Raw genomic sequence first — 21967 nt, 5'->3', positions numbered from 1 at the left:
TGTTGTAATCTGTAAACCCTCCTAAATACGTTTCAATTGTTTAAGAGAAACTTTACATTTTGTCTGTTATTTTCTCTACCATAACTATGTGGGATCTGTCAGTTTTACCGGCCTCGTAACCACCATAAACAAATGAGAACATAAATAGAAATTATACTTTTTTTCGTTCTAAAAAAGACTACGGAGTATAACACGAAAACACAAATGTTTAGTCTAAATAGCTAAAATCTCATAACAATATATTTATTATGCTGATCTTCCAGTCGTGCCTGGTTAACATTACAGAAGTTGTACGCGTACTTATGTTACCTTATCCAATAATATAAAACTGACCTTTAGTCTTTACCGAACATTTGATATTAAAATACAAAGGCATCCCAAAAGCAGTCACACAAAAACTGTTGGTACTCCAACACTAAGTCAAGACAAATTACAATAACAATAAAAAACCTAAGAACATCACTTTATTTCCAGAAATGAACACCCATCATATATTTGAATATCAGAGCATGAGACAAAAACTTGGAGCAAGTTACCTTATCAGAAAAATATAATTCATAGTTAAATATTTATCTAGTAACATTTAATGTATTAATTTATAAAGGAGATATTTGGTTACTTTTTATTTCTCGTATTCCTCGATTTTTGTTTTGTTCTTTATGTACAAAACATCATAATTCACATTAGAAAAAATTATAAATAGCATTTAAATGACCAAAACATGAACAAATAATGAATCAGAAATAATGTACTGAAAATATTCTAAGATGCCCTTACATAATGTTGTATGACTAAAATTACTTTAGTAACAGTTAGTATATCTTTATTCCATTTTTATCACATATACATACAAACCCATTAATTAACACGTTCTTAACTTCCATTATGTGGTCACCATATGTTCTTTAACTCCATTAAACTATATGGTATTCAGAATTATAGGCTAATAGAGATTTCTTTCTATAACATACCACTTGTGAACTAAATCATGCTTGCATTGACTTACATTAAACAGACTCTAGCATACATTCTCATGATACTATAAAAACCTAACATATTTGTAAAACTTGTATATTAACTATTAAATAACAACACTGATGTATATTTCATTACTCAAGAGTCTAATAATAAATGTCATAGGCAGTTTGATCAGGATTTTTGACATTATAAAAGACACTTAATTTAATGATGTAAAGTCTTACATACACATCATAAATTTTCAATTTATTACACCAACACAGATATTTGGTTATCCTGGTTATGAAACTGATTATATATTTCTTTGAAAACGACCTGTCTTTCTGGTAATTGTGTATCAATGAAAACAGTGATGTAATAAAATATCACGATGCATACTAACAAGATATTTCATGCAGCTCTACGTCAATTTTAAAATGGTTCCTATTTAGAATAAAATACAAACTGAACATTCAGAAATTGTTTATGAAAAAAATTAAAGGAAATATGAAGGAAACATATAGTGTTAATATAAAAACACAACAAACTTGATGAATCAAGCTAAATATCATTCAAGTTTAACAACCCTCCTTAAAAAACAAAACCTATTACAGTGATCACTTCAATTTCCAACCTGTTTTTGTCAGTTATCACTCCAACTGAATGAAGCTTATTAAAAAACACAGGTAATTACTCCATGTTACACCAGTCTTGTTATAAAACTCCCATCACATTTCAGAGATTCTTCAAGCTCAAACTATCTTGCTAAACAGTTATATTTCATTTATCACTAACGATTTACTTTGATCAGATATGCACTGAGCAACTCCATTAACGACTCACTTATTAGTTTATTTCTCAAACCCATTACAGCAATATCATATAACAACTGAATACAACTTGCATCATAAGCCTGCAGGTCTGACAAATCTTCAACTGAACTGCTATATATTACATTCTTACTGATAATATATGTACAAAATTTGATAGCATACTAGATTGCTGGAGTGCTACGTAAAAGTTTTGAAGAAGCTCTTCTAATGCCAGGAGACATTTGCATCTTATGGTTTTAACACAAGTATATTTATTTAAACTAGTGACCTAACAAAGCTATCAGAAAAATGACTCATTGAGTGTCAATAAAACATAATATTGAATACTTCATTGAATTATTTTTCATTCTTTACATTATTAATTTTAAAATGAAGTTAAAAAAGGATAACTGACATTTAGTTACACAATATAAGATAGAGATTTGTATAACCAACATGTCATTTCACAGAATGACATAATTAAAATCATTGGTAATAGGACAAAAGTCGTATTTTGCAGAAATCCAGGGGTAAATGTAGATTGGTGTATGAATGTTTTTCTATGAATTATCACAAAGAATAATTACAGATTAAATGACATATTGAAGCACTATTTTAACCCGCACCTAAACATTGAGTGTTGTTAGTATTTTGAGGGAATTACAGTACTAAATTGTTCAGAATTTCACAATAACTCTGCTATTAAAACAGGTTCACCATCTTTGCCAATTGTTAAACTTGACTGTCTCACTTCAGATGGTTCTTGTAAACTGGAAGATGGCTCTGGACTGCTGCTACCTTGATGAAAATTACTTGTGTCATAAGTATCATTTATGACAGCAGGTGGCACTGGTGTTTGGAGTTCATGATATTCATGATGCTGTCAGGTAAGAAATGAATATAACAAATATATTAAACACTACAACTGAAATGCACTGAGTAGTGTCAAACAATAAGAACTAAAGTGAAAGATCCATATAAGAGTCACTAAACCAATGAAAACTACATATCCACTAAATGTTCTTTCAAAAATATTTCTGTACCAGAAATAACATGTTTACTTGAGAAAGCTGCATTTTTAAATTAGAGACATTTGGTGAAGATTAATAACTTGTTCATTTTCAATGCAATTTTTTTTTTATAATTTCTGGAAGTTAAACTTAGCCTATCAATCTTATCTGATCTGAAAGAAAAAGGTATAAGTTACAATCTTTTAATCTCCAAATTACTGGTTTGCTTGCATACAATTCTTTGCCAATGGGCTTCATGTTGCATTACATGAGTAATTCCATGTTTTTGCCTAATACAACACTAATATGTTGTATAATCATTTTAAAAAATGGGTTTAGAAGGCCAATGTTGGTCCCATCAGGGATTCTAGAGTTAACATATTATGGTAACAACTAGCCAACTTTTAAACTTCAGAAATATGTTTTAATAAATTTTATATTTAGGCATGACAGAAAAAGACATTCCACAATGAGTAGTATGTAAGTGGTTCCCATACCATGGGCAGAATGAAACTTTTCCTAAACCTTTCTGACCAAATTATTTTATTCTCTGATCATCTGATCTATGCTTCTAATACATCATTACTTATACTAAAATATATAATTGCAAGACATTATTCATGTATTGTTCAATAAAAGACAAAACAAACTATATGTTAAGAGTCAAAGTGTACTTAAATTTAATCTATCAAAGTTCCAATATGATTAGTCCCACCATTCTCAAATATGATACTTCATCACATTAGCATTTAAAAAAACAAAACAAAAAACAGCTCATTCATTTTTTTTAATGACAGTGCACACTGATCACACTTTTTAATTTTAAATAAAATGAAAAAGCTATTAGTACAAACAATACTATGGATGTTAACAAATGTGATAATAATATTTCAACTTTTAATAATGACATTAAATGATGTAATATGTCTAAGATAGGAATATGCGATGTATGGCCTACAATGAACTCCAAAATATAATTGAATATGGCCCACAAACAGCTCACAAGTTTATCTTTTTTTCTATAATCAAAGAAAAATAAAACTGAGTGCTTACAAACTGTTTTCATATAGCAAAGCCACATCGGACTATCTACTAGCACATTACTCATATAGCTTAAGAAACTAATCAATCAGAACACTAAGATAATTTTCTTCCATAACACTGTTAATGTTGCTCCCATCACAATTCACAGTTTAAATTCTGATATCTTATATTCATTACCTTACATTTATTATAATTAACAGCCATCTGCAATTTATTCATCCAACAATCAAAATCCTTTTGTAAAGCAAGAGCATTCTCCTCAGTCAGCAACATCATAAATTTTAATTTTATCAGCATTATGATGCCACATAAACAGTGGCAAAATCTTATTTTTAAATTATGCATTTTTTCTATTCCATTTTAGGTGTTTTTAAATTTTGTAGAATGTGGGATACCTCTAACATTCATATTTATAAAGGCAAGATTTTCCCCCAGTGAAACCATTCTATTAATAATATTTTACACTTTGTTAAATTACTTTAAAAATTTCTTAATAGACTTTCAAAAAAAAAACTTTTCCTACCACTGATGTATGATTAATATGCCTATAATTGCTAAGACAATTTTTGTAACACTCACTGAAGGAGCCATTAGCCAACTTTCAATCTTCTAGTACCTGATACTAAACAGCTCATGTAGCCAGTTATCAGCCTTCAAATTTGTATTTTTTAAACAAGTTCCAAATTAATGAGATTTTTTCTCAGTTATCTTTTCTTGTAGTAACTGTTCAGGATGAGGAATGTTAGTTAAATCTCCAATAGCAAAACTTGAAAACAAGGTGCGATTCAATAACTTAGTCATCCTTTAATCATCAGATATTAGCTTTTCTATATCATCCATAAAAGGTCCTACTTGCAAGCTAAGACTGTGTTTAGCCTTAATGTATTTAAAGAAATCCTTACTATTAATTTTTACATTTGCAGCCAACTTTATTTTCATATATTTTTTAAAATTTTCTAATGCCTTATTTAACCAACTTTCTTGACCTTATATAATCCTCTAAGTCTCCCATCATTGATGTCAACCTAAATTTTGTATTTTTATCTTCTTTAATGTTACCCTTTGTAAGCACACATGGTTTTCACTTGCAATCACCCTTTGTTTTTCTACAAGGAATAGGCCTAGCACTAAAGAATTAATTATTATATCTTAATCTTAAGAGCACTTTGTAATCTGATAGCCCATAGTTTCACAACAAAACTACAGGTATAAATTTCATGCTCATTTGCATCTTCAGTCTTTATTCTTTCGTGTTCTTTGCATCTTATTTATTGCTTGATAACCATTAAATGTTTCCTAATATACTACTCAGGTACCCAATGCATCAAATTATAGATTATTAGGTAAACAGAATGTATAATGTTCAACTGTATTTACAAAAATTCATTAATGACAAACAGCACCATATTCTTGAAAACCTTTATGTGTTATACTGTTATCCATTATCTGTGAAATTTTCTACATTTCAATATTTTTAATAAGTTTTGGAAAAAAATCATTTATCTTTAACTTTCCAATACACACTGACATCCATATTTTGCTTTATAATAGTTCTCCTTAACTATAGCTGGTGAAATTCTACTATTCTCTTGCAGATATTGTCTAGTAATGATTACTGCCCAAGATGTACTATGTATAATGACATCATATGCTATAGATAATATTTATCAATCTATATTTTGTTTTTATAATGAATTAAACCTACATTACTGATAAATGATTATTTCTTATTATTAGTTAATTTTGATAACTATAATATTAAACAAATACAATATGGAAATGAAATAAAAAAAAACACCAAAACTGTGTAGGTTTGTACTATCCTTGAACTGGTGGGCCTTAATAAAAGTAAACTATATGTGTTTGAATATATTATGTCATTTATGTATTTTATGGAAAAGATTTGAAAGATGTCAGACTATTTTGTGTACTTAACTGGGAACTATTTTATCAATGCATTACAATATGGAAAATAACATTTATTGGAAACAGCCTATCACTAAATACTAATTTGCTAAAAGCTTCTAGTTTTAGTCTGTAGTAAACAATTCTCTGTAACATAGGTTTAGGAAACCCAAATGAAGCCTTTTAACATAACCCGAATGCAACATTTAGATGGTAACCAGCTATTTGGTTATGTAATTATTATGGCTGCTTTTATAACTGATGGAAAACAAAATAGGTGAATGTAGATAAACAAATGTTTATGCATATTTTAACATAATAAATGTACCAGAACTTATTTTCCTGCAACTTTTTGGTTTCAACACTTATTTATTTTTAATCATTTGTATCGTAAAAGCATCACTGACTCGCATGAAATTCAGTAACATTTCCTGGGCCAGGAATTTAAAATGTAAGTTTCGCCGACTTTTTCTCCAATCTGTAGAAACCATGTATTTACTCTCAGGTATAACAACATTTTGTTTTCTGTAATATGAATACACTTCAGTTATAACATAATTAAATTTGTTAAAAACTTTCTTTCATTAAATTATTGCCAGAAGCACTTTTCTTATACTAGCTTTATGTGCTATTTGATTTTGACTAATGCATATTTAAATAAAAATTTTTTTGTTTATAATCATTTTATATATTTCATTTTATTCAATAACTCCCCAGAATGCAACTTAAAAACACACTCACATCTGGTTCTCGCTGTCTTTGTCTTCTTAAGGTGTTACTGGCACTTTTTTGGTCACTTACTGGTTGTTCAGAACCATTAGAATGATTGTTGAGTGTGGCATACTCATTTGTGGTGCTTCGATCTAATGTTGCACCTCCTCGGTTGCTCACACTTCCGATACTACCTGCGTTACTTCTTCTTAGTGTTGCATACATGGCACTTGCAGTGTCATCTCCAAAGCTGATGGCAGCTTCAGTAACAATAACATGTTCCTGATCTGGTGCAACACTCATGCTGAGTTCCTAAACAAAACAATTAATCTATCCATCATGCTACCTTACACTTTCAAAATGTTCTTTTCAAATTACTGTACCTAAATACTGTTTATATTGAGATAAACAGAAAACAGTTAATTCTTAAGATTATTGAAATAACAGAAGTATAGAAAAACATTTGTGCACTTACACTAATGAAAAAGAAATCTTTTTAGGAAATACTCATTATGAAACTTAATATGTAGAACATGTCAGTACTTCTAAGTGGAAGAAAACCTTTCTACTGACAATCGTAGCTCATTAAAAAACAACAACAATGTACACGATAGTTTAACATTTAATGAATCACCAATAAATACTGTTTTTTGGTATCTGTATAGAAATATTCTGTGTATAACAAAACAACTTTCATAATGCTTCATCTGTGACTATTCTCAATGATACTGACATAAAATCCTAAAAGGTGAGCTATAAAAACTGCTACTGAGCTCTACATACCTGTTCCTCATAAAGCTTTAGTTTCCTGTCAGATATAATAAAAATAATAATGTTATTTGCTGAAGAAATGTGGTTTTCAATTAATCACAGTTTATTGTTACAGATTTATTTTCACTATTTCAGTTAAAAGTTGGAACTTTTATGGAAATATTGAATTTAAATTTAAAGAATTATATCTATGATACATTTCAAAATGCTAACTTTACTAATTTGTTGAAGATTTGTATTCATTATTTAATACTGACTCTAACATGTATGGGACAAAGGCTTTGACATAGAAGTCATTGTAATAAACTGTACAAATACCTGTGAAATAAAGATTAGATTACATACTAATAACAACACTTTAGCACTTTTGTAATAGACTAAATTACAATAGTAATAATAATAATATAATTTTTAGCACACTTTTTCTGTCTTAAAAATTACTGAATAAACAATGATTAAATTTGACTAAGTTACTATACAAATTATACAATAAAATTTCTGAATAACTGAACTGAAAATATGACAACATTGATATTAAATATAAAACATGGATAAAAGATTCAATATTTATTTTTAAAACAATGGGAAATACAAAATAAGATATTATTTTGGTTGTTCTTTAATTAATAAAGTGAATCTACATTTATGTGGGTTTTATGGAAGAATATGTTGCACTGACACTAGTAATTTATTCATTTGTTTTGTCCAACAAACATACCATATAAGATACTAAAGAGATATGATGGCGAATAAAAGACATGAAAAAACACATAATATAACATGCACTATAAGAAGCCTAATTTTGTTCTTTGCTTTAACCTTATAATTGGGGTATAAATCTCTAGAACCAGTTTAGCTAATATAAACTAAAAATACATTTCATTTTATTTTGGACACTATATTGTAAGTTAAAATAAAGTAAGAAGATGCTAGTAGTAATCATAATAAAAGAAATGGTTATTCCAGATATTCCTGTATAGCCTTTCATGGCAAAAGCTTTAGTAATTGCACAATAAACACAAGTTGAAATTAACATTTAACATGTGTTACAAAAATTAAACAATTATATCATATGAAAGTGGAATTTATGTAAAAACAAAGTAAGACAAAGCCTTCATTTCTTGTATATTTAGTAGATAATATTTAGTATATACTAAACAGACACCTTTCAAATAACATGCATGCTGTAGCTAGACCTGAACGTGAACACAGCATGTGATGTGATGATAACAAAGGAAATTCAGTTTAACACTTACTGTTCAGTCCACAGTGGGTTCTCACTATTCAGAAAAAAAAACAATAACACATTATTTAGCTTTTTTTCATATCAATAAACTCTTAAAAAATGTGAACATTAATAAATTATTTGAATAAAACAAATAACAGAGAAGTAATTTTTAGTAGTCTTTTAAGACAATTTACTAATACTTCCAACTACAGCATATTTAAATGTTTGAAATTAATTTTTAATTGTTTTAATTTCATAACCTTAACAATGACAATTTTAATTATGTAGTTTTGGTTGTATGAATGATCTTTAATTATATGACTGAATGTGTGATTGCTTTAATTATGTGGCTAAGTGTATGACTTCAATTTTATGTATTTGACTTTAAAACTGTTAATTTTGGGGATTTAACAATCTGATTATTTTAAATAAACAATTTCAATGAACTGTATTAATGAGATTAGATGGCTTTGCTTGTACAGTTATTTTAGTTATGTAGCTAACTAAAGGACTATTATATTTTAAATGTGAAGATTTAACTATAAATTTATGATGTGGTTTTAACCGAGTGACTTTTAACTATACAGAGTTTAAATGCATAAATATTTACTTATTTATCTTTAACTAAAGACATATTTGTTCATTAAACAACAAATATGGATACTAGTGGTTAAACAACCAAATTCAACAACTCCTTTGGTTTAGATACAAATGACCATTCTTTCAACTGTGGATCATAGGTATGGTAGTCAACTGGCAGAACCTGCCACCTCAAATAAATAGTGGGACTGACTGTCACTCTTATTACAGACAATTACAAGTGAGAAATGTGTTTAGTTCTACCACATCTCAAACTCAAGCCCCTAGATTCTCACTCTGATATGCTGACTATTAAGGCCATATTTGGACAAACCAACTTTAAGCCTGTTTTATGTAGCTTTAAATGTATGTTTTTAATATGTGGATAACTATTTCAATTATGTGGATTTGAATATATCACTAACTTAATTCTGCACATTTGATTACATAGTAGTTAATTATGAAACTTTCACTCCACGAAAACTTTGATTTTTTGTTTTTAAATGTATGATTAAAGTGTATATTTTGTTGTATGACTGTTAACTATGAGATTTTAACTGAAGGTTGTTTAATAATGTACATTTAACTGTACGTTTTATTTATGTAGTTTTAACAGCATGCCTGTTGTGTGGCTTTAATTACATTATTGTTCAATTATATGACGTGCATACAAATCTTGTTCTAAGTTAGTGGATTATTCTCTTAAAAATAAATGTATTTCTTAAAAACTTCACCTCATGTTGTTGGAAAAGATAAAACTAAGCTTTCATTCAAATAAAGGAAAAACTTCTTGAACTCTGTCATGATGTTTCCATTAGTACTTTCGGAAGCTACTTAACATTATTACATACTTTTTTTTTTTTTTTTATATGCAAAAACGGCTCGTTTGGGTTGAGAAAATATTTTACATAGAAGAGCAAACAACGTTTCGACCTTCTTTGGTCATCGTCAGGTTCACAAACGTTGTTCGCTCTTCTATGTAAAATATTTTCTCAACCCAAACGAGCTGGTTTTGCATATAAATTTCTCAACAAGTGGGGTTCTCGACATCACTGATTGTTACATACTATGTTACAACTATTCCAGTGTTGTAACATTATGTACAACATTAGAAATCCTTTAACATGAAAATTTAACAATTTTTGTATGGTGTGTTTTAAAAATTGTACTTACGTGGTGTTTCCTGGTTCTTGAATCTCATCATTATGTACTGAAACAAAATATTTTTCATATTATGTAACTACAGAAAAAAATTTTCTTGAGGTTCATCATGTGAAATAAAAGGACCTTAATTTGATGAACATATCATTAATTAAGCATCAATGTTATATCAAAGAACAATTTTGTTTTCAGTTCTAGAAACAAAACATTACCTTGAAGTTATTGATGGAAAAGAAAAACACTACTAAATCCAATTTTGTAGTCACATAAGTGTTTATTTCTTGTGATTAAAATTAAACCACAAATGGTTTTTACAAATTTTTCATATTTTATGTATCCTGGATGCCAAAATTAGGTGTGTAAAAAAATAATACTTTTAGATCTATATGCTGTCTCCCACTAGTCCCTCATGTAGCCTTCCATTCCATACAAGAATGTACCAGTTAGCTGAATGATGATGATAAGCAAAGAGTTTGTTTGAAATGCTATGTTTTAAGCATCAAGAAACATATGTTGAACTTTAAGCCTGTTTTATATAGCTTTAAAAGTTAAGGTTTAAGTACCAAAAGCTAGCAAAGTATTAGATTAACCAATATGAACAGCATTCATGAAAATACACTGCTAAGATTTTTTAAATGAGTACAATAAACACTTAGTGATACATAAAATTATCATTTAATATAATGCTACTATACATATAATCAATCATAATTTATTTTAAAATATCATTTAATGAAATAAAGCATCTTAATAAAATTTTAACTTCAATTTTCCACAGCTTATGAAGTTAATAAATATAGAATAACTCATAAAAATGCTCTATGATTTGATTTCTTTCAGCTGTTATAAAACACTGAAAAAAACAAAAAAAAACAAACACTACACATTTCAATCTTCTTACCCTGTAAAGTTACATTCTCTACATTTTAATATTAAAAACATTAATTTGGAAAATTACTTTTACAATGAATGAAAAGTTTAACTTCTAAGTTTTTAACACTGCAAGACAAAAATATGTATGAATTTAGCTTGTTTTGTTTATTTAGCTGATAAATTATATAAAGAAACTAATTCCTCTTTAATTATCTGATAAATAACTTACTTAAAGCTTCTTTGATTTTCACAGCATACCTAAAACAAGATGAAAAGTTTAGAAAAACTCTGAATGAAAATTAGATACAAGAAGTTAGATAGTAATGTTTGCTAGATATCTTCTTGAAAAGATGCATATTTGATAGCTTTATTAACTAAAGACAGTGCTTTTATATCAGTTATTTCCATTTCACAACTATGGTGTTAAAATATCTTTCACAGTACACAAGTCTCAAGAAGGCTTTCTTGTAATAAAGTGAAAACAGAAGTCTACTCTTAAAACACAATAGCATTATTAATTAAAACATATTTTCTTGACATTTGCACTACTTATGTTAGTGCAAAACTTAATCAAATTGCCAATTTTGGAAACTTTGCAAAGTCTCAAATGTTACAACTTTAACCAAATGATCTAATTTAACAATTGACTCACCAGGACTTGAGACACATACAACATACAATCACTGTGATAATTCCTACGAACAGAACAACCAACAAGGCGATCAGAACAGCTAAGGACAGATCAAACTGTTCCTCTTCAATTCCAACATAGGCTGGCTAAATGATGAATAAAAAAACAAATTATTTCTGTGTTTCCTAATTATTTTATTAGGTACATTATTATAAATAACAACCTACATTTCTATAATATCTTAATTAGCTAAATATTTCACATATTATAGTTTCATCATTACAAAATCAGTAATCAACAGTTTGTATTTTATTACTTTATAAATTATATAATAACACAATTAATATACATATTACTCCTATATACTCAGTTGACACTAAAAATTCATTTATCTTACTAATGGAGCAAATACTCTTCAAAGTAACTGGTCACTCTGTAAGTGCATAATATCTTATTAAAGAAGGGGCAGTTCCGAAGTACTAAGAAATCATCTTTACTAACTAAGTCTGTAATAGTTGAAGTGGTGAAATATTAAGGGAACAAAGATTATTGCACAATAAGGTTTGTTTTGTTACATAGTGAGGAAAGTAGAAATGAACTGTATTGTACATAAAAGTTTTTGAAACAGCTTTTGGTGGTAATATTATATTTAGTGTTTAAATTACATTGTTGGGCCTCTAAAAGTGAGTTTGTTATCATGAACATTATACAACTTGAGTAATTACATTAGTACTTCTTGAGAAGAATGAGAAATTAAATCTTTATTCCTAATTTTCAGAAATCCATTTCTGAGGCCATGAGACAAGACTTATTTTGTTAGTGAAGAAGGAAATTTGAAAAAAAAAAAAGTTTTTCAATTAAAATAACCATGTTCATAAGAAAAGAATAACAGAAAACAAGTCAAACTTACTAAAACCACAAAGAAAAATGATTAAGGATAAATTGCACGAGCTTATGAGATGTAAGCTGACATACGGGATGGAACAGGGTTGAAATTCTGTCGGTACTGAGAAATGGAACTTATTTTCTAAGGCAGCACTAGAACCTGTACTTAGAGTTTCTATGTTGTTTATCTTTACACGTAGATTTGTTTTCTCAAAATTAGATCGATTTTTCTCAGCTAAGTACTCTCCACCCCCTTTATTATTTATGAGAATTTCACTCCTTGGATGAAAGATGTATAGAACTACAGGAAACTAGGGTTTAAATAGAAAAAATAAATTAAGACCAAATGGAATTATGAAAAACTAGTTGATTAATAATACCAAACTTAAAGCAAAGATTTTTTAAAGAATGTTAAAGGTAAGTAAAACGTTAAAATGAGGACTTGGCTCTTAGTTAAGTTTTTGTTGGAGACTGAAACACCCGAACTTCTAAGCATCCGATTCTGATGTTTAAAAAATGGGATGTCAAAAATTTCTTAGCCCTATGTGAAACACTGGGATGGATTTAAATAATGTGGTTATTCATCTATTTGTGGTAAAAAGAAAGACTAAGAGATTAAAAATAAAGCATAAGTGGTAAGAATCATAAAGAGAGACAAAAGAAATAAGATGTGTGTGTGTGTGTGTGTGTGTGTGTGTGTGTGTGTGTGTGTATATAGCTGGTAAAATATGATACAATAAAGGAAACAAAATGGGCTCACTAGTAGAAAATTTTTTCTTAGTAATCTGATAACATTATTTTTAGAATGTTAGATGTTTTCTTGGTGATGAAGAGTGTATGAAGTAGGCACACTTAGAATTTGAAATATCTTTTGATAAAGTTCCACACAAAATATTGGGGGTAGGGTGAAAGAATAGTAAATTGGACTGTTGGATGGTTAAATAAAAGAAAGCAGCAGGTTGCAGGTTTTTACTAGTTTGTTTGAAATTATGCACAAAGCTGCACAATGGGTTAACCATGCTCTGCCCACTATGGACATCAAAACCTGGTTTCTAGCATTGCAAATCTGTAGATAAAGTTTTTACTAATGGAGTCCAGTCAAATTGGATCCTTGCTGCTAATGGAGTTGACCATTTTCTTATTTACATTAATGATACTGATAAATGCATAGTTAGTAAAGTTTGTAGATTACATTAACCCTATCTGATGAGGCACAAGTCAAAGACCATTTCACCTCATTTGCTGACTTGCATTCAAAAGCCTTGCATTTTACTGAAGTACTGTTTTATACATTTATATCAATAAGTTTTGTATCAAGCTGTAGAATATAATTCATATTTTAGTATTATACATTATTTAAATTCTTAATATAAAAAGTAAATATTAAAAACAAACAAACGCTTAAACATTAGTTTTTGTGTGTCACTTGGTATGTTCAATGGAGCATTAGGTCAAATTATATGTTTGTGGTGTCCAAATACAAAGTATGTAGTTTCATATGAATTAGGAACTCAAATAACCAATATTGACAAGCTACAATATAAAATAAGAACCTTCCACCTTTACTATTTGTTGAGATATGGCTTATATACTGAATCAAACAAAGTGGCTCCTCTCACCTCTTTACATTTTTGGAAATGGCCCCTTTAAATGGCCAATAAAATGTTCAGAATGTCCAACCAATTACTTTCTCAGCCATTTTGAAGTGCTAGGAAAACATCTAGTTTTCTCAAACAGGTAGGTTGTGTCTATAGTTTGCTTGAAATATCACACTTCATTTAAACAAAATACAACTTAGTTACAAAGCTTGATAAAGTACAGTGGCATTCTATGGTATAGTTGTAATTATTTCCAGTTTTTTGATTATTTCAAATGTATATATAAAACCTAAAAAGAAAATTATTTCACTTTACACCCACCATGTGTAAAATATGAAAAGGCTTAGCAACCTACACTATACAGAAAATGAGTACAAAGGTCATTGTAACTAGAAGATATAATTGTTTGCCATATTTATTTACTGATGTATATTTTAAGAAAAATAGGTTAAAAAACTTGGTTGTAAATAGTAGTAATATAAGTACATATCTATATAATATAACCAAACATATCCATTTAAATTTGTCTATTCATCAATAACATTTCATAACCTATTGCCATACTGGTTAATGAAAAGTTAAAACATGTTTTCACTGATTTTACAAAGTTTTTTTTTTCGTACATAAATCTATGCATTTACAACAACATACTTTTAAAAATACAAAAAACAATTATCATTTCTACTTACAACTACTTTATGAATTTGTAAACTTTTGGACTGTGCTTCAAACAACCTAGCATTGGTATCAACAGCTTCTATAACCTCAGGAATAGAGATCATCTTGCCATCTTCATTTGCAACATGAATATAAAGATCAGTCCTACAGAAAAAAATATTTAACTCTTCTTGAGTAAAAAGGAAATTAGTGTGTTCAATTAGTTTTCTTTACACATATCTATACACTTGAAGCCAATACTTACTATATCTCTTCTGAATAAATATTTTGTAGAAAATAATCTAGAATGTACCACATGTAGTGAGTACAAGCCTATATTTATGTACATTTTAAAGTAGTTACATAATATGTTGTATTTACAAGTTGAAGTTAGTGTTGGTTTTAAACTAGGTTACTCCACATGTGGTTAGTACAAGTCAAGGTTACTTTTAATTTTGAACTAGATTACATCATATTTAGTGAATCCAAGTCCATGTTAGTGTTCATATTGAAGTAGGATCAATCATATGTCAGTGGGCACTTATAGGTGGCCTGCACTTTGATCACATATTGGAAAAGTAGACAAACACATATCTTGGATACTTTCAGCCACTTTTATCCAAAAGAAGGGTCCTAGTTTTAATTAAACAATGTAACATATTTCAAAATACAAAAAAGTATCATGCTCACCATTTTTGTACTAAATTGTTGTCAGCATTCACATGGTATCTTATATCATCTATTACAACAAAACCACCTGTTGCATTGGAAAGAATTCTAGCAAAATAGGAAAATATATATGATTAAAAACTTCAATATATCAGTCTTATAATGAATACAAGTTCTAAATACGTTATTTAATTTAATCTTTAATTATAATATAATGTTAAGTATTTAATATACTAAGTATTATAGGGGCACCAGTACCATGAACTAAAGTAATAGAATCATAAGATTACAAGAACCTACACTATTAAATAAATCAATTGTATCATAATATTATGAATTAAAATCATTAAAACTAAGAGATTATAATTACTATGAACTAAATCAATACATTACAGAATTAAGGAAACCAAATACAACTGTACAAATTACAGTTATTCCATTTATTATTACCATGTTTTGCCAGTAAAGGCATCAGCAGATATGGTCTGAAATGGCTTGTAAGTAGGTTCATATTTGTTTATAATTTATTTTAGTCTCATCTAAAGATGCCTTTGCTTGAGAAACCATGATAGTAACAAGTATTTGTGAAACATGTAACTATCACTGTTTTCATCACTTATGTAATTATAGTGTTTCACAAAGTACCAACAGTGACAAGAATTGATATGTATGAAGTAAACCCATAAAACCACGAAAATATGAGTACTACAAATGAAATAACAGCATCTTAATATTACAAGTGATACAAACTAAACCTTAAGATCATAAACTTATGGAGTACTGAGAATTAAACTTGTTGTATCTCTAACTTAAATATAAAACTTACTTTGATGTGTTGAGTTCCAGAACCACACTAAAATAGTATCTATTATTTTGACATATACAAGACTAGTATTATCTTTTTATGTATTAATATAAAGAAATATTTGTATATACTTATGTACACAGCCTACCAACAAAGAAATATGTGTGTACAAGAATACATATTACAGATCTCAATGATATGAGAAGTAATCCACAACAAGTGAATACAAGTATAACCATGTAAAAACCACTGAATATAAATAGCATTACCATGAATGAAAGAATTATGGGAAATAAATTTATGTTCAGAAGGTTTCACAGTTGGATGATTGGAAGGTGGTCAAAACTGGTGAAAAATAAATCACCAGATACTGCTTTCTATAGTAAATATAGTGAAAATATTGGTCTAGTCATGTGAAAATACAGCAGTTTAGTCATTTCCCAATCAACAAAGAGCCAACAAAATGGACACTTCATGTAGTGAAAAGAATGGAGACTGACAAAAGTAAAAAAGTAATAACTCTTTCAAGAAGTGGTATCATTAAGCACATTAATGGAAACTACTTATGGCATCAATAGCATACATCAGCAGCAATGGGTATCACACATATTGTCAAACTTTCCTCTCCTTTAGAACACTGTAGTTTTATCCAACAAGTTTATATTTGCACAATTCTTGAACACACACCTGGGTTTGGAAACTATCCTCCCAAGAAGTTTTATTGAACTATTTGCTAGTCATAAAAAAGTTCAATGGTATTTCTGTTATGGTGCAATATGTCATCAAAGTTACTGCTGATTGATACATCATAGTTCTTGAGGAAAGCCTATTTGTCTATACCAATGACCAGCACCAATGCTTAAAATTATGCATTCAGTCCAAGTTAGAAAATGGCATGTAGGTCAAAATATTACCACTTACAGGTGGCTTGACCAATTGTTACATATGAACCCAATAAAATGTGTTATCCATCCTTGATCTTTCCCTGAAAAAAATGTCCCAAACAATAAACTTTTAGAGTATAATAATTCAAGTTCTTCACTAAATAACATTCTTTCTGGAATGGGTGTTTATTTCTTGTAGACTTGTTTTATAAATAAATAAATAAATATATGAAATAAGCATTAAAATGATTTTGATGGAGATTCTAGGAACTATAAGAACTTAAGGGTAACTTTCTTCCCACAACTGGCTGCAGTTGAGATGTTGTGGATGCAAGAACCCAAACTCCTTACCCTTAGTTGATTTCCATTTTGGCTGGCTTGTTTAACATGAGCATTTGAATTTTGTCTGATAGATGGGATATTTTCAATGTATTTAAGAGATAATACCACAGGCATTATCTGCTATAACTTTAAGGTAATTACTAGGGCTTCATATAAGTGTGTATTTAGTATCTTCTTTAAGTATATAAAAAAGTAAAACACTGAACATTTTAACAACAAATTACAAAACCACTTCTTATGTAACTTTTAAATTGTAATGTAACTCACTCTCAATTAAATGACACAAAGTTAATGAAAGAATACCATAATAATAATAATACAGTGCAGGCATGCATACAAACAGTGCTCATCTTTGTTCTTGTTTTGTAAGCCTGATTTATTCTACAGGATATATTACTTTAGAAAACTACTATAAAGCCTTCTAAGAAATAATGTGTGATAAAATGCCATAAAACAGTTCCGTTTCTGAATAAGGTAGGATATCCTGGCTAAAGACTTAGAAATAAAAGTGTATTGATTCACCACAACAGATGATCACAGTAATATATAGTTGTACATAGTTTTTATGGGCATGATCAGATTTTACTTACGAGATAAATTCTTCTTTCTTTTTGTTCACAATTTCTGGTGGTTGGGCAATAATTACTCGAGTCAATTGCTCTGGTTCATAAACCCATAACTGAAATGGTTAAAAACAGAATTTATTGATTCCTCAGATATTATTTTAACCCATTCACTGTGGCTGGGATGTATATTTCCCAGTGCTCCCACCTCCTTACACTGTGACTGGGACAAATATTTACTCATTTCTAACACTGTTAATGCTTTCCTCTGCTGGATCCAGGTGTATAATATTGATTATTATCACTAGATGAAGAACTAGTATCCTCTGGTCTCATTGTCTCTTCATCATCATATATTTGAACATCACATGACTTACTTTCACTGTCTTTTAAGACATCCAAGTCAAGTGAATCAAGCATATTTACATTGTAATTAGGGTTTCTATTCCCTGCTCTAGCTCTGTGGGCATGATTGGCACAAAGCTGTCAGACATTTTACTTAGTCATTTTGTTGGTTACCCTAGGACTGAGTGAAACCTTATATCAACATTAGATGGGATACCAATAAGGACTTTCCAACTCACTTTACTTCCACACGTCACACGTGGCAACTCTGAATGACAATAAGAAACATCTATCCCAGTCACAAGGTGAGGGTGTGAGAGCACTGGGAAATATATGCCACAGCTGCAATGAAAAGGTTAAAATTAAAAACAATGTGATATTTGAATTTTAACCTTATATTTCTTACTGTATCAACAGAATTAAAATTAATTTTTTTTATCAGTTATTATTACATTTTTTATTCTTAATCATATCTTCTGTTATACAAATACTTAATACTACTTAAATACTTTACTTCTGTATCTTTCAGTAATTATACTTTTAAAGATGATTTCTACAGTGAAAGAATTGCTACAAAGTTTAGCTTGACTATTGTTTTAACTCATTTTGAACCATATTTCTATTTTAAGTTAACTCTTCTATAAATACAACATACAAATGGTAAAACATTATAAAAACTTTTACACAATTAATTTCCTGTAAAATTAGACTAATATGGATAATGTCAAAAACTGATTTTTAACAGCCACCCCTTATGAATTAAATCCCTAAGTTGTAGATTACTTAAGGTAACTGAAGTTTATAAGAAAGTTGTTTGACAATCCATGCTTCTCAAACTCTTATTTATAAGACGCATGTTCCACATCGTTGCAATGGCTTTTCGAGTTGGAACTTTTTTTTGTCACACCATAGCTTTCACTTTACAGAAGAGAACATCGTTCTAGATAGTTTGGAGTGTGGCTTTTGAGCCAGTAGCTGTTTTTAAGTATTCTAATGTGGAAGTTTCTGAACTTCAGAGAACACTGAAGTATTTTATCTTAAAAGGTTGTGACCTCTAGCCCCATATTGTTTGTTGTGATAGTATACCATATTACAGCCATTTCAAAAGAATGATATCCTCGTAGCTTACTGTGTCATGTGGTCTAGAATTCATCATACATGTTAAATATGTTTCCCATGGAACATCATTCTAACATCTTTTATGACATACCACTATGTGGCATATGACTATTGTTTTTATGCAGCATGATTAACCTTTTATAATAAATATTAAGCTTTAAAATTACATGACTACAGCTATTTTATATATTCAGAAATGGCATATTATTAAGACCAGAATAACAAAGAAGTTCGAAGTGTAATGTTTTAGTAAAACTAAAAAGGTAATCAACAAGGATAAAGATGATTTTGCCATCTACATTTAACTTACAGAGAGCCTAAAATATGTTTTATCTTTTACAGAATGTTCTGATTTGGTGGTATTTAAGTGTACATTTTGAAAATATGTCTTGTCTTACTGAGTAATAAATGCACACATAGTTAAAAATTTTTAAATATTTGCTATGGGACACACCTTGACAGTAGCTCGAGTAACTCTGTGAGGAAATGCATCTTCTCGTGCTGCTACAACAATCTTAAAGTGAACTTGATTATATTGTGTCATTAACTGAGTTGTGGAAATACGACCATCTTTAGAGATGTTGAAAGGAGAGGGGATAGGACGAACACTTCCAGGAACCCCAAGCCTGAAGAGGTTGATTTGTTCTAATCGATAAGTGAGTGTTCCATTTGGTCCTTGGTCAGCATCAACTGCTGTTACAGTAGCCACTACATCTCCAACTTGAGCAGTGTACTTGATACCTGGAAGGGTGAGAGAGGTCACAGATTTGCAAGATGAAAACAAAGTTTATATTTGTGTAGAATTTAGAGTAATCATAAGGGCTTGAGTAATTTATGATGAAAATAAGCATTAGAACATTTCCATGTGTAAGGGACATTTAATTTTGTTATCCTGTTACTGTAAAAGCCAGGGTATAACAAGTGCAGTACTATTATTACTGAAATAAAATAAAAAAGAAAGAGCAGAATCAAACTGTTAATGCGAAAGATATTTAATACTGAACAAATGTTTACAATTTTTTCTTTCTATTCTTATCCATTAAATTTTTTTTTTTCCCCATTATGAGGAGAAATTGGGGTCTTACTGGAAATTTTTACTGATCATTTTAATAACTTAACTCACAATAAAATTAACAAGTGTTACATACCAAATGATTCTAAAATTAACATCAGGCATGTGAATATTTAAAACAACATGATCAAATGTAGCAAGCAATATTGCAGCAATCATCTCATACGAGATAAAACTATTATATCTTGTCAGGAAAAAGGGGAGTGTATTGTTTAGTTAAATCAAGATCACATATTTTTTGCATCATAAAAATTTATAATTTAGCAGCCCCAAATCATTGCAAATACAAGGCTCCTTTAGTTTCTATTGTCCATTAACTTACATTAGAGGTTCCCAAACTGTGATCTGTATCCTCTGAGGGATTCACAAAAGTACTTTAGTGGGTCTCCACCAGCACATCAAATTTATGAAATTACCATTTATTGAAAGAGTAATGAATAAAATGAAATGCTAAAACATTACAAAACTAATATAATAATATATAAATCCAAAGTTAATGATTGTAATTAACATAAATCACATACATTTGTTGAGCGCCTGGTACCGTTGCATGCTGGTTGCAAAAAAACAAGACTGATTTTATGTGCATCAACCCAACTGGAAATTAACAAAGTCTAAAAATTGGATGAATGTGGTTTGTTTTGTCTGTTTTTGAATTTCGTGCAAAGCTACACGAGGGCTATCTGTGCTAGCTATCCCAAATTTAGCAATGCAAAACTAGAGGGAAGGCAGCTAGTAATCACCACCCACCACCAACTCTTGGACTACACTTTTACCAAAGAATAGTGGGATTGACCGTCACATTATAGTGCCCCCATGGCTGAAAGGGTGAGCATTTTTGGTGCGACCGGGATTCGAACCAGCAAACCATCAGATTATGAGTTGAATACCTTAACCCACCTGGCCATGCTGGGCCAGGATGAATGTGGAGCCATATCTTCTTTATAAACTGTTAGACATTGACCCAGAAATTCATAAGGTTATTTTATCAAAGCAGTACCTTCACATTAAAAGTAAATCATAAGATTTTTAAAAACATTTTTGATATTTAAACCTCTTTTCATTGTTATTTTCTTAAAATGTAAAAAGGTAGTAAAACACACATGATACACAATTTTTAATTAGAGGTCATCTGCCAATACAGTAAAGAGGTTGACACTGTATAGGAACTCCCAACTTAGATTATATGGCTGATTTCTACCAAGTTTCTTAAAAAAATGTTGACTAGGGCTCAAATCAGTAATGAGTATGCATGTAAACGATGCACACAAACATGCATAATGATTATTAATAACAGTATTAGTACTTGTCTTATGCTGTGTGTAGATTTAGACAAACATCAGTAA

General features: G+C 29.4%; 1 protein-coding gene across 2 annotated transcripts in view; it reads right to left on the bottom strand.

The window, feature by feature from the left end:
• Nucleotides 1-222: 222 nt before the first annotated feature.
• Nucleotides 223-21967, bottom strand: part of Cad87A (cadherin 87A) — a 74222-nt gene continuing 52477 nt past the window's right edge. For both annotated transcript variants that reach the window (XM_076462049.1, XM_076462048.1), the window contains exons 35-45: nucleotides 20004-20290; nucleotides 18113-18201; nucleotides 15513-15599; nucleotides 14855-14987; nucleotides 11704-11828; nucleotides 11281-11309; nucleotides 10191-10227; nucleotides 8467-8490; nucleotides 7223-7247; nucleotides 6470-6751; nucleotides 223-2649 (exon numbers count right to left, since the gene is read on the bottom strand). In XM_076462049.1, coding sequence (XP_076318164.1) covers nucleotides 2455-2649; nucleotides 6470-6751; nucleotides 7223-7247; nucleotides 8467-8490; nucleotides 10191-10227; nucleotides 11281-11309; nucleotides 11704-11828; nucleotides 14855-14987; nucleotides 15513-15599; nucleotides 18113-18201; nucleotides 20004-20290 — 1313 coding nt within the window. In that variant the 3' untranslated portion in view covers nucleotides 223-2454. The remainder of the gene's footprint in view (nucleotides 2650-6469; nucleotides 6752-7222; nucleotides 7248-8466; nucleotides 8491-10190; nucleotides 10228-11280; nucleotides 11310-11703; nucleotides 11829-14854; nucleotides 14988-15512; nucleotides 15600-18112; nucleotides 18202-20003; nucleotides 20291-21967) is intronic.

Source organism: Tachypleus tridentatus, chromosome 10, assembly GCF_004210375.1.
Source record: "Tachypleus tridentatus isolate NWPU-2018 chromosome 10, ASM421037v1, whole genome shotgun sequence".
Classification (NCBI taxonomy): domain Eukaryota; kingdom Metazoa; phylum Arthropoda; class Merostomata; order Xiphosura; family Limulidae; genus Tachypleus; species Tachypleus tridentatus.
This window is presented reverse-complemented; position numbering and strand designations above follow the sequence as displayed.